The sequence below is a fragment of the Hippocampus zosterae genome, chromosome 2, assembly GCF_025434085.1.
Source record: "Hippocampus zosterae strain Florida chromosome 2, ASM2543408v3, whole genome shotgun sequence".
Lineage (NCBI taxonomy): Eukaryota > Metazoa > Chordata > Actinopteri > Syngnathiformes > Syngnathidae > Hippocampus > Hippocampus zosterae.
The window spans coordinates 40,508,339-40,521,559 of record NC_067452.1 but is presented as its reverse complement, the minus strand read 5'-3'; the positions used below and the strand labels follow the sequence as shown (position 1 = coordinate 40,521,559).

The 13,221-nt window shown below is 48.0% G+C and overlaps 1 protein-coding gene across 1 annotated transcript; it reads left to right on the top strand.

The window, feature by feature from the left end:
- The first annotated feature begins 1,188 nt into the window (after window positions 1-1,188).
- On the top strand, window positions 1,189-11,568 carry grm6a (glutamate receptor, metabotropic 6a). Its single transcript, XM_052054443.1, has 16 exons — window positions 1,189-1,327; window positions 2,533-3,062; window positions 4,593-4,809; window positions 5,040-5,175; window positions 5,249-5,403; window positions 5,619-5,759; window positions 6,056-6,262; window positions 6,423-6,562; window positions 6,647-6,769; window positions 7,559-7,823; window positions 8,554-8,789; window positions 9,158-9,319; window positions 9,390-9,539; window positions 11,041-11,181; window positions 11,256-11,352; window positions 11,451-11,568. The coding sequence occupies exons 2-15, from the start codon at window positions 2,586-2,588 to the stop codon at window positions 11,343-11,345; spliced, it is 2,640 nt and encodes an 879-aa protein (XP_051910403.1). The 5' UTR covers window positions 1,189-1,327; window positions 2,533-2,585; the 3' UTR covers window positions 11,346-11,352; window positions 11,451-11,568.
- The last annotated feature ends 1,653 nt before the right edge of the window (window positions 11,569-13,221 follow it).

Here is a 13,221-nt window from a genome sequence, read left to right as displayed (position 1 = left end):
CGCGTGGGCTGAGCCAACTTGATCATGTGACTGTTGAATGTAGTATTGTTGGCTGAGTTTACATTTTCATTTGTTATTGAGAAAAGCAGAGAAAACAGAATTTTCGCCAGACTTTTTTTTTTTTTCTTTTTCATTTGCACAAGAAGGGAAACCTTTTAATTTTTGCAGTCTCCTGTCACGGTTTTTCTCCTCTCGAGGGATTCTTTTAATTTTTATTGAATGTTTGTTTTCAGATGCGATTCTGTTTTCTCTGCGCCTTTCGGTAAATGACACCAAAGCTCTCTGCAATATAGCGCAATGCATGATGGGACTCGTCGTCGTTCTTCCAACGTCTTCTTCTCGTGTTGTACTCGCAATATATTTACACCACCAAATATTAAAAAAAAGTTTTTATTTATTCTCAATGCTGCAGCTCCTTCTTGTGTATTAGTCAGGAGAACGCATCCGGAACTTGGGCGGGTTAATTGGTTGCCATGATGGAGACAAAACATTCCATTTGAAACACAGAGTAGATTATGAATACATTTTTTTAAAAATCTGAAGCTGGAGATGACCAGTCAAGAATGGGGAAATTTATTCCCTTTTGCATTAACACGGGTTAAAAAAAAAAAGTGATGTATCCTTTTTTTTGTCTTATTCCGTCTAAATCGTATTTTTTTACTTATTTATTTGAAGCTTTGTGTTGCACTGTATGTCACTCGGGTGTGCCCCTTAAAGCCACACCTCAACACATACTTCAGTGTGCGTGTGAGACTTTCCACTAAATTATAATTAATACATCCTTTATTTCTTGCCATTTTGAGTCTGTTTTTTAATATTGACATCTTCAGAATACAGTGTTATTTTTCTTTGTTAAAAGCCTGTGTAACACCAAAAAAAAATCATGGCGGTTTGGGGTGCATTGACAAACGTTTTGTTGAATGTCATCAATTTTATTTTGCCAAGCGTTTGCACAAAAATCATTTGGATCCAACTGCATTTTTTAAAGTAGATAAAACATCTACCTTAAAATTTGAGTTGGATCCTGATGATTGAATTGAGTTCAGCCACTTGCCCAAAATAAAATTGGCTGACATTTGTCAGACTTGATTTATGGCCTCACCACTAGAGGTCACTGTCAGCCAACGACCGCTTCTCCATAAGTCCTCCCCACACACACACACACACACACACACTCTGTGTTGATTGGAGCGTCTGCGTTACGTGGTCGATAACTTCCCCATCCGCCAGGTGAGCTTGACCAGAGCAGAATCTCCACAGTGGGGCAGCCGGGACGTGAACCCCCAGCAACCCCCTCCTACCTGACCCGAGAGGAGGCACTCGCTGCGTAAGTAAGCTTCTTGATTAACGACAAGACATTTGAACGCGTGTGGCTATTTCTGATGACTGATATTGTGGTTAAAACAATTTATTTGCTAAGCGCTCATCGAACAGCTGACGTTGGTCCAGTGTTTCATTCCTGAGGATCAAATGTCGACAATAATCCAGATTGCGCTCTTGCAGCAGGTGGAGTGGGGGCGGGGGTTCACCTCATAATCAACTTGAAGTGCACATGAAATAATTCAAAAAAAAATAAGCCTCAGGGTGAAAATTCAACGTGAGCCCGGTGACAGTGCACATCTTACATGAAGGAAAATTTTAACCGGGGCTCTGTGAGATCGAGCCTACTGGTTCGCAATCGGATGAGCCAACCGGGCAGATTTGCCGCTTCTGAGCTACAGTTTGAAGTTGCAATGTCCCCGTCGAAAAGGAGATGTCATTGGTTGAGGCAAATAGTTTGGTAGCGAGACGCAGCAGTGGCTGGAAGTTCGATTTGGACAGGCAAGTGTATGAAAAATGGATTTGTGGAAGTTGAGACATGGCATGTTGGTGGCAAGGAACTGAAGGGAGGAGCTTCGGGGACTGATGGACAAGCGAAGCTTCATGAAGCACTTGTTTTTGATTTACCGGTATTTAGATGGCACTCTCGGTTTAAAGATGCAGTGGAATTTTGGACATTTCCATTGCATTAAACCAAGAGCATCATCTAGAAGAGTCAAAAAGTGCTTCATGAAGCTTTGTTTCCCCATCACTGGCTTCAGGTCATGCTTTGCCACCGCATTGTGGCAATCAAACGACTTTTTGGATACAATTGGCAGTCCGGGCTGAGCTTGGTCTCGGCGGGGGTGGGCGGGGATCGGAAAAGTCCAACTTCCACCTTCTTGCTGCGGAGAATTCACTGTTTTTAAGTCAAGCTAGCTTAGGCGGTGGAAACGTAAGATGGCCGCCGGTGAGACAGGTGTCATGAGCAGTCCAGGTTATTATATCCGTCTGTGGGCTGAGCTGAAATACTTCAGTCTTCTTTTCAATTTGGAGTCAAACAAAATGCTGTGGCGCCATGTAGTGGCCAAGAGTGGAATGACACCTAAAATAAACAAGAGGCAGAACAAAATCAAGACAAACTGTCCAAACCCGCAACGAAAGGGGGAGGGGGAAGGGGGTGATTTTCTTTTAAGTCTGCGATTGATTGGCTCCTGTATTGATTGGTCGCAGGCAGCACACAGCGGCAGGATGAAGAGAAACCAAGTGCGGCTCGCAGAATCAGAATGACCTCATCGGTCGTCCTCCTCCTCCTCCTGGATCTCTCGGTGCGGGCGTGGGCCTCCCACCAGCATTTCCACCCCCACTCCATCAAGATCCCGGGCGACATCACCCTGGGCGGCCTGTTCCCCATCCACGCCCGCGGCCCCCACGGCCTGCCCTGCGGCGAGCTGAAGAAGGAGAAGGGCATCCACCGCATGGAGGCCATGTTGTACGCGCTGGACCGCATCAACGGCGACCCGGCGCTGCTGCCCAACGTCACGCTGGGCGCTCGCATCCTGGACACGTGCTCCCGGGACACGTACGCCCTGGAGCAGTCGCTAACCTTCGTGCAGGCGATCATCCAGAAGGACACGTCCGACATCCGCTGCTCCGACGGACGGCCTCCCCTCATCCGGAAGCCCGAGCGCGTGGTGGCGGTGATCGGCGCCTCGGCGAGCTCTGTGTCCATCATGGTGGCCAACATCCTGCGGCTCTTTGAGGTAACTCGCCCCGCCACCCTGATTTTTTTTTTTTGTAGGGGGTGGTTGCCCTTTACTTATCCCAGCTGTCCATGTGGGCTGTCCCGATCAAATATTAGAATCGATCACCGTCTAGATGATTTGATTCGTCGAATGGCATCAATCAACAACAGCAAATTATAATCCATGATGGATTTATGCGTCATGAAATGCGTTTTTCATGCCAGCTTAAAAAAAAAAAAGTCATATTTTTGTCCACTGCAACAGGTTTTTGTTTGGATTATTGTTTTTTTTTAGATTGCGCCATGCACATTTTACCACGTGTTGAAATTTATTGCGATAAAATTTCAGGGGGGAAAAAAATCCACCTGTTGCTCAACCTAACCCTAAATATAGGACTACAATACATGTTATATTATTATATTATTACAATATTATTACATTATGATGGCGATCAAACCTGATCTGCTTGAGGCAAATTCAGAATTGTTGTGAAAAAATTCCATCTTGAAAAGTTTACATGCATGAAAAGGTCAAGTCCAAAAATGTGTTGCGCAGCCCGTTTTTTTTAATGTCACAGATTAAATGATTTTTTCCCCACGAATTGATCATGATGGAATTTCTGCTTTGCTCTCTACCAGAAATGTTCATTGTTCTCCAAAGTCGGATTTTGTCTCAACGCAAAAGATCACGAGTCGATATCAAACCTTCTGAACAGCTCAAATCGGACCATTTGGCCAATTTTTAAGATGAATCATCGATGAATCGATTATCACAGTCGTTTTCAGTTCATTTGATGATCGATTAGTTAGCGATTGATTAATTCATTTGATCCAAAACACAAATAAATTAATTTCATACATGCTGGTTATCATAATCGCTTAAATTTATTATTATTATTATTTTTTCTCCACTGGAAAAGCACACACTATGCATGCCGGATTAATTTTGAAGCAATTAGTGTCTGCTTCACTGCTGCTTTTAATGTTCTTAACTGCGAGCGTGTGTGCATACGCACACACACACACACACACACACACGAGGGCAGGAGTAGGGGTGGGGGGCGTCCAAGAGCAGTGCAGTGAAAGTAGGCGGGGCTGACACGCAACAGGCAATCAGAAGCAACTTGAAAGACGTCCGTCACAGGAAATAATCCAACAGTGATGAGCAGGCTAACGTGAACACGCTAACGCGGTCGCCATGGTAACCTTCCGCTCATCTCATTTCGCTTTTGTGAAATGTTAATCTGCCAACGCACACAATGCGTCCTAATGTGATTGTTACTCCCTTGATTGAAGCGTGGCACATATTTGGGCTTGTTGCGCAACGACCGTAATCCCTTTGACTGCCGTTTGTCCTTGTCTTTGTCCGGACCTCGTCTATCCATTCACACGCGAAACGTAAACATGTCTGTCCATTCACTTCCCCAATGCATCGTCTGGCTATGCATTCACACTAAGAATGTCCCTGTGTGTCTTGGCATTACCCTCCACGCACGCATCTATCTTTCCGATCTGGATCGGTCGCTGACGCATTGTGCCGGTCGCTCAGATCCCTCAGGTGAGCTACGCATCGACCGCACCGGAATTGAGCGACAACAACCGCTACGACTTCTTCTCCCGGGTGGTGCCGCCGGACTCGTACCAGGCGCAGGCCATGCTGGACATCGTCAAAGCCCTGGGCTGGAACTACGTGTCCACCTTGGCCTCCGAGGGAAACTACGGCGAGAGCGGAGTGGACGCCTTCGTGCAGATCTCAAGAGAGGCCGGTCAGATGGCTATTCTCTTTGAGGCATACCGGCCCCTTTCAACAGCTGCTTGTCCATTCACAGACACAAATCACATAAATATCTGTGTTTGGAATGGCATACATTGATATAAACTGATAATTGTGTTATTACAATGTAATAGGCCCGGTTCTGTCACGTTATTACAATGTTATAGCTGCGATTCTTGTCATGTCTATGATAAGTCATAGATAAAACGACATCTGTTTCAGGTGGCGTGTGTATCGCCCAGTCGGTGAAGATTCCCCGTGAGCCAACAGACGGCGAGTTTGACAAGATCGTCAATCGTTTGATGGAGACCAGCAACGCCAGGGGGATCATCATCTTTGCCAACGAGGACGACATCAAGTAAACGCTCGCCGCCAAATCCATCCCGTCCTCTGGGCGACCAACCATAATCCGGCCCCTTCGCTTGTGACAGACAGGTTCTGGAGGCGGCCAAGCGTGCCAACCTGACTGGCCACTTCCTGTTTGTGGGCTCTGACAGCTGGGGAGCCAAGAGCTCGCCCGTCATGGAGTTGGAGGACGTCGCCGAGGGGGCCGTCACCATCCTCCCCAAACGAGCGTCCATAGACCGTAAGAACACACACACACACACACACACACACACACACACACACACACACACACACACAGACTGTGTGTTCTCGTTTTTGCTACGACGTGGGGACTTCAACTTAACTGCGCCTTTGAAATTTGGTTCCCCCCGGAGCAAATCCCTCACGCATTGTCAAGTGAGTTGAATACTGTTCATGTGTGCACTCCGGCAAGAGGATGTGTTTGTGTTCCAGGCTTTGACGAGTACTTTATGTCTCGCTCACTGGAGAACAACCGCCGGAACATTTGGTTCAATGAGTTTTGGGAAGACGACTTCCGTTGTAAACTCACCCGACCTGGCGTCGAAGTGGAGCCCGACAAGAAAAAATGCACAGGTGAACTCAAATAATTCTCTTTGCAGCTGAAGTATAACATGACAGTAGACCTGATGCGAGTTGGCCCGCTGCAACGATGTGTCAGTGCTTCCAAGAATAGCTTTTCGGAGGAGTTGGGGTCGAAAATACAAAACACAAAAAAAAGCAAGAAAAATGGGAGAAAAATGGACAAAGAGCGTCCCAGTAGATGGAGGTCAAGCGGCTTTCCGTCGTAAACCGGCTCGCGTTAATCGCGCACTAGTCGTACCAATTGCAATGTGCTTGTGTCCATTTACCCCCCCCCCCCCCCCTTGCAGGCCAGGAGAAAATCGGCCACGACTCTCCGTACGAGCAGGAAGGCAAAGTTCAGTTTGTGATTGACGCCGTATACGCCGTCGCCTACGCCCTGCACAGCATGCAGCAACGGCTCTGTGGCAACCAATCCGACGGCGGCGTGTGCGGCGCCATGGACCCCGTGGAGGGTCGCTCCTTGCTCGGCTACATCAGAGACGTCCACTTCAACGGTCAGATTACAGAGATCCAAGTCCTCCGGATTTTCCTGGAATTCTTGGGTTTTTCACATTTTTATTCTCCGGAGAATTGAGGAAAATTTGTAGTTGAAAACATTGACAAAATGGAGTTGTGTGGTCACATGGGGTCGGGGGCGGTGTCTTGTCAAAACAGGAAGTGCAGGCACCAGCGTCTTGTTCAACGAGAACGGAGACGCTCCGGGTCGTTATGACATCTTCCAGTTCCAGATGACCAATCGCAGTCACCCCGGCTACCACGTCATTGGCCAGTGGACCAACAACCTGCGTCTCAACGTAAACGCTCAACGATCGTTCCCAAACTAGCGTAGCGTGCGCCTATGTGAGACGTCATTACGTGTGTGTGTGTGTGTGTGTCAGGTGGAGGAGATGCAGTGGTCTGGGGGAGATAAGTCGCTTCCAGACTCCATTTGCAGTTTACCGTGTAAACCAGGAGAGAGGAAGAAGATGGTCAAGGGGGTCCCCTGTTGTTGGCACTGTGAGGTAAATGCCGTCAAAGAGAGCGAACCATTTCCAATGCTTCAGATTGGTCAATCATTTGGACAAATAACACCCGCACGTGTGGAGTGAGTCATCAAATCAGTTTGTAAAAACCTGGAACGCACCTACGGATTTTTATCGGTCTGTTGCGTTGAAGTAGGCAAAGCTCTCCCTTTACCGCTCCATTTACGTTCCCACCCTCACCCGTGAACGAGATCCCAGATGGGAGTGGCCAAGAATGAGTTTACTCCTCGTGGGGTCCAGGCTCTCCCTTAGAGATAAGGCGAGAAGCTCACTCATCCGGGAGGGCCTCTTCTCCTCCACATCGACAGGAGCCAGATGAAGTGGCTCGGGCATCTTGATTCGGATGCCTCCTGGACGCCTCCCTGGTGAGGTGTTGCGGGCACGTGCCGCTGGCAGGAGGCCCCGGGGACTAGCCATGACACGCTGGAGAGATGATGTCTCCTGGCTGGCCCGGAACCCCTCGGAATCCCCCCCCCCCCCCCCCCGGGGAAGAGCTTGGCGAAGTGGCTGGGGAGAGGGAAGTCTGGGTTTCCCTCCTAAATCTGTTGCCCCCGCGACCTGGCCCCGAATACACGATCTTGGAGGGTTTGATCCGACACCCGCGATTATTCTAAGCGTGGCGGCATCGGTTTGCCCACTTGCATGAATCAAGGTAGCCCACAGTGATTGAAAAACTCACCACCCGCGAGTCAAAGTAAAACGTCAGCAGACAAATCAATACTCCTGACACCTGAAAGGACTCTCTCTGCCCTGCCCAAATGTCTCCAGCTCTGCGACGGCTATCAGTACCAAGTGGACCAGTTCACCTGCGAGATGTGCCCGGCGGACATGCGGCCGGTCCCCAACAGGACCGCCTGTCGTCCGACGCCCATCATCAAACTGGAGTGGAAGTCGCCCTGGGCCCTGGTGCCCGCCTCCCTTTCCATGCTCGGTATCCTGGCCACCTGCACGGTCGTCATCACTTTTGTCCGATTTAACGACACGCCCATCGTCAGAGCTTCTGGCCGGGAGCTCAGCTACGTTTTGCTGACAGGTTGGTGACACGTGAAAGACTGGCACATGCTAAACCCAGATAGTCCGCACTCCAGGCGCACTAAGGAAGGGGCGGGCAATTCTATCCTGGATTTTATTCGTTTTATTCGATTCGGATGATAATCTCATCAGCAAGATCTGCTGAAGCTGTATAAAGATCCGGATCAAACACTAGACTGGTACACACTCGGAACAGGTACCCGGTTTAGACCGGTTGGTTGACACTCGAGACCAATGTTCCCCTGAAGCTGCGTGGGCGCACGCGGAAAGACATTTCTATGATTTCCACTGCAGCTTAATCTACAAACGGGACACCACACCGTTCCCAGCGATCGAGGGGACCCATTCGGTTGCTCTACGATAGTTCGATGCATACCGTGACACGCTATCACTCACACTTGACTGCAGGAATCGCACGGACTGCTCCCTTCAGGAAGTTCAAACATGGGCATAGTGTCCCGGCGCCTTAAATGAGGCTTTGTCACACGTTTCAGAGGTGACTTGAAATATTTGTGTTTGATGAAATATGTTTTCCGTGAGACCAGAATACCAGTTTACACTAAAAACTGGTGCACCCGCACGAGACTGGTAACTTACAAGATCTGTGCCGCTGAAGGAGATGAAATCAAACGAGCCCAGTCCCATTCAAACAAAAAATAAAATACAGTATATCTTTCCTAAAGCTGGCGGCAATATATGATTTCATGATGCGACTCCGTGTCCTCCCTCAGGGATCTTTTTGATCTACTTGATCACTTTCCTGATGATCGCTGAGCCCGGCGTGGTGGTGTGCGCCTTCCGGCGCCTCTTGCTGGGCCTGGGCATGGCCATCACGTACTCGGCCATGTTGACCAAAACCAATCGCATCTATCGCATCTTCGAACAGGGCAAGCGCTCGGTGACGCCGCCCAAGTTCATCAGCCCCACGTCGCAGCTGCTCATCACCTTCGTCTTGGTCTCGGTCCAGGTGAGAACCCCACTTCCTGTTTCTCCCCCGGCGTCACGGATACCGTCGATTCAGGCTGTGATGGGAAAACGAAGCTTCATGAAGCACTTTTTGACTCCTCCAGAAAATGCAATGGAAAACGCCATTTAGTGATTCATGAAGCTTCGTTTGTCCATCGTTAGGTTCAGGTATTCGGCAAAAAGAACCAATTTTGCCAACTTTTCTCTGGGCTGCTCTAATTGTCGCCATGCGTCACTTATGACCAACGGCTGGATTCGTCCCTCGATTGGTTTGGTAGGATGGTCGGTCAATTTGCCGCTTGGATGGTTGGATACTTGCTTTTTGGGGGATTCAAGATTTGTTGGTGTGCGTGTGCGCGCGCGTGTTAGGTGTTGGGCGTGTTTGTGTGGTTCGCCGTGGTGCCGCCTCACACCATTGTCGACTACGAGGAGCTGCGGCCCCCCAACCCCGACTTGGCCCGAGGAATTCTCAAGTGTGACATGTCCGACCTGTCGATCATCTGCTGCCTCGGCTACAGTATCGTGCTCATGGTAAGAAGTCGAGCCCCGCCCACGGCGCGCAAGCGACCACCGCCCTGACCCACCGCATTTGTGTCGCTAGGTGACGTGCACCGTGTACGCCGTGAAAAGCCGGGGGGTCCCGGAGACTTTTAACGAGGCGAAGCCCATCGGCTTCGCCATGTACACCACCTGCATCGTCTGGCTGGCCTTCGTGCCCATCTTCTTCGGGACGGCCCAATCCACCGAAAAGGTACACCGGAGCTCACGACCTCTTCCCTGCAATAAAATTCGGATCAGCGATTAATCTGCCGATTAATTAAAAACGGAATCAAGTGTTTTTTTGGGTGGTCCAGTAATGCTTAGTATGATTTTTGACTGTCTCACAAAGTTTTTTCGTTTTAATCCCACAACAGAAAGAAAAATCTGGACAATTTTGGGTGCGGAGCATATTTTGGGGTGGGAGGAGTGGATATTTGAATTTTTGTCATATGTTGTAATGTGTTGAAAAGAAAACAACCCCCCACCCCCACACCCCAAAAAAATCTTTTTTTTCCTTTTTTTGTGTGTGCACTGATTTAGAAAAAGTTAATATCGGCCGATTAAATCAGCGAGCCAATTAATCCTTCGGGCCCGAGTGCCTACCAACCAACTCACTTGCTATTACAGTGCCGCTTGAGAATCGAGCCTAAATTCCTTCTATTTCATATTTTTGGAATTGATTATCCAATCAAATAATTGAGTCATCTGATTGATAGATTTTGCATGAATGAACGCCGGCAAGAGAAAAATCTTGACGTTAGGCGAGGTCCTTTGAGTGCAGTGCTTTGGAGTGTCATTTTTCAAAAAAACGCACCGCTTTGCAAAGTCGATGAGTTCAAGCTTTTAATTCATTTGACACGTCGCTTGCTTCGGACCCATGGTGGAGAAAAAAAGTCAAAGCAAAAGATCTGCATGCAGTGCAGAACACAGAAACAATGGCTTTCTTTCTGCATGGTAACCAAAGTCAAACGACAGTGTCCCGATGTTGTGAAGTTCACTGTCGCCATCTTGTGGCCGAATTGAGGTAATGAAAAACGGAATCCGTTGTGATGTTTGTTTGGGATTCATGAAGCTTTTAGTGAGTGATTTTTTTTGTAGAAGGGGCGGGGGTGGGGGGTGGGCTGGGTGTCGTTCAGTCTGAGGTCAGGAAAGCAGACTTTTAATGGTCTTTGGAGAAAAGTGTTGCAGTCATCCAAGCGACACCGGCTGGGATTGGACAGATTAAAATGATAATCTGATGCAGGCTGTAATTATGGAACCAAGCAGCTTGTTTCTGTCTAGTCTAGTCTAGAGCTGCTGAATATTGATATTAGACTTGTGTTTCACATCCTTTGCTATATTTTACATTTGAAAAATGTCAAAGCCCACGTCAAACGAAAATGTCAGAAGAAATAATGATTACATAACCTCTATTAAATGAGATAAATATCAGCTGTGTTAGATGTAATATGGGCGGTACAGTGATCAAATGGTTAACGCATCCGCCCCACAGTGCAGGAGGAGGTGCCGGGGTTCGATTGCGGCTCCGGCCTTCCTGTGTGTCGTTTGCATGTTGTCCCCGTGCCTGTGTGGCTTTTCTGCGGGTACTCCGCTTTCCTCACACATTCCAAAAACATGCTCGGCGGGTTAATGGAACACTCAAAACTCAAAATTGAGACTCATTGTAATCCGGATTCCATTCCAGCCCGTTAAACGCTGCGTCCTCTGCTCAGATGTTCATCCAGACGGCGACTTTGACCGTGTCCATGACTCTCAGTGCATCCGTTCCCCTCGGGATGCTCTACATTCCCAAACTCTACGTCATCCTCTTCCAGCCCGAGCGCAACATCCAGAAGAGGAAGAGGAGCTTCAAGGTGAGGAGGAGGAGGAGGAGGACTGTTCTGTTGTGCTCACGTCGTCCTCGCTTCTGACGCTCTTTGTCCGCCAGGGTGTTGTCCAGGCTGCTCAGCTGTCTCACAAATCCATCAAGTTGAGTCAGAATGGAAAGAGCATGTTCGAGCCTGACAGAACGCAGTAATTTCAAAGTGCGCACTTGCCCGTTTGTAAAAAAAAAAAAAAAAAAAAAGTTTAGAAGGTTGTCGTCGGTGGCGGTTGTTGACAGCTTGTGCCGTTTCCTTCACAGGGCGTCGTTTGACCAATCGCTGCGCAGAATCACTCGTCGTCGTGGGGATCTCATCCGTTCTCTCAACTGCAAATGGTTCCATGTCAAATAGGTTTATTCATAAATTCATTCAACAATGCGTCTGTGTTTCTTTCGGCATGATTTGCCCAAGTGTGTTTTGAGAGAATGAACACGTCAAGGTTTGATTATCGCGCTCACATTAAAACATTTCGTGCATCCGGAAAAATCGACTGACAACACGTTCGTTGGGGGATGTATCGGTCACTGTCGCCCCCTTGCGGGAAGAAATGGGAATGACTCACAGTCCGCCTGGCTGGGGTTGATCGGTCGCATTTGCGAGAGGGGGGGGGGGGGGAGCGTTTGTGTATGACGGTTAAAGAGTTTCTGATTTGTAGCACATGATTTTGCTTTTACGGGTCACATCAAATGATGTGGTGGACCGGTTCTGGTCTGGGCTTCGAGTCTGGAGTCATTTACTATTAAGCTCCTAAATCACGGCTTTATTCGGGTGAACCTACATTTGTGATCAGATAAAGTCACCCCAACATGAGTCTCAACAAGACACCTGCATCTCTCTCTCACACACACACATACACACTCTGTCGTCTTTCTTTGTCGTGATGTTCCCGGCTCATTGTGTCTCCATTGCGTCTGACGCCATTTTGTGAAAGCGTCAAGGATGCTAGCCGCGCTTAAAGATTAATCGGAGATCGATGACGTCACGGGGGGGGGGGGTAGATGAAGGGGCACCCTGCTATGGTCAGAAGTGATCACCAATCAATGGGGATAAAATTTGGAAAAGTAAAGCAAAGCACATGTGTCAACTACTTATTTTTCGGAGGGTTTAAAATCGTCCGGTCGCCACAGGCGTCCACTGTGCTATGGGAGGCTTTAAAACAGGCATGTCCAAAGTCCGGCCCGCGGGCCAAATCCGGCCCGCGGTCGAATTTCATCCGGCCCTCGGCCCCTGTCATAAAATCAGTGCCGTCTGGCCCGCAGTTTGGGCGCAATGGAACACGTGTTGCATTGACTGAGGTCTCGTAGACTGATGAGTGATGTTTCATAGAGTACTGCTTCCCTCTAGTGGCTAAATGAGTAATAGCATTCACTAAATGAGTAATAGCATTTAGACACTAGAGGGCATCACTCACGAGTTAACAAGACATCACTCCGTGTTTATATTGACTGATGTGTCATATTTCAAATGATCCTTGCAGTTGTGGATATGTGTATTGCTTGTTCATTTCTCTATTGTTCGAGTCAAAGGTTTTGTGACTATTGAAAAGTCACGGTGATACATTTTATGTTTCAAATCAATCAATTTGCACTCAGGAGACTTCTGTTTAAGAAAAAGTCAAGTGAATAAGCAGTTGCATGTGATATACCTGTTTCAAATGAACCAAAAGAAATTCTTAAGATTGTTGAAATTAAAATAAAAATGGAAATGTGAAACAGACTGGTTTACTAAAATTTGTTAAACAATATTGTTGTTCAATGTAAAGAATATCAGCCAAGGTCGGCCCCCCGACATTTTACCACATAAAATCTGGCCCCCTTGGCAAAAAGTTTGGACACCCCTGCTTTAAAACAAGGGGAAGGATTTCCGAGGCGGGTGTTAATTTATGGTTATGATTTCAAAGTCGGGTTGCAAACTCACGTTTGGGTTTGAAACTACAGTTTGTGGCTCAAAAGGTTATCTAATGCCACGGGGAGTGGGCGCTGGGGGGGGGGCTATTGACTTGCTCAAAACCTGTGGCATCATGGGAAAAAA

Bases quoted from the DNA above. Each gene is read 5' to 3' on its own strand.
- grm6a (XM_052054443.1), top strand. From the start codon at position 2,586: ATGACCTCATCGGTCGTCCTCCTCCTCCTCCTGGATCTCTCGGTGCGG. The intron at 9,320-9,389 runs GTAAGAAGTCGA...TTGTGTCGCTAG, and splicing joins GCTACAGTATCGTGCTCATG to GTGACGTGCACCGTGTACGC. The intron at 9,540-11,040 runs GTACACCGGAGC...TCCTCTGCTCAG, and splicing joins CGGCCCAATCCACCGAAAAG to ATGTTCATCCAGACGGCGAC.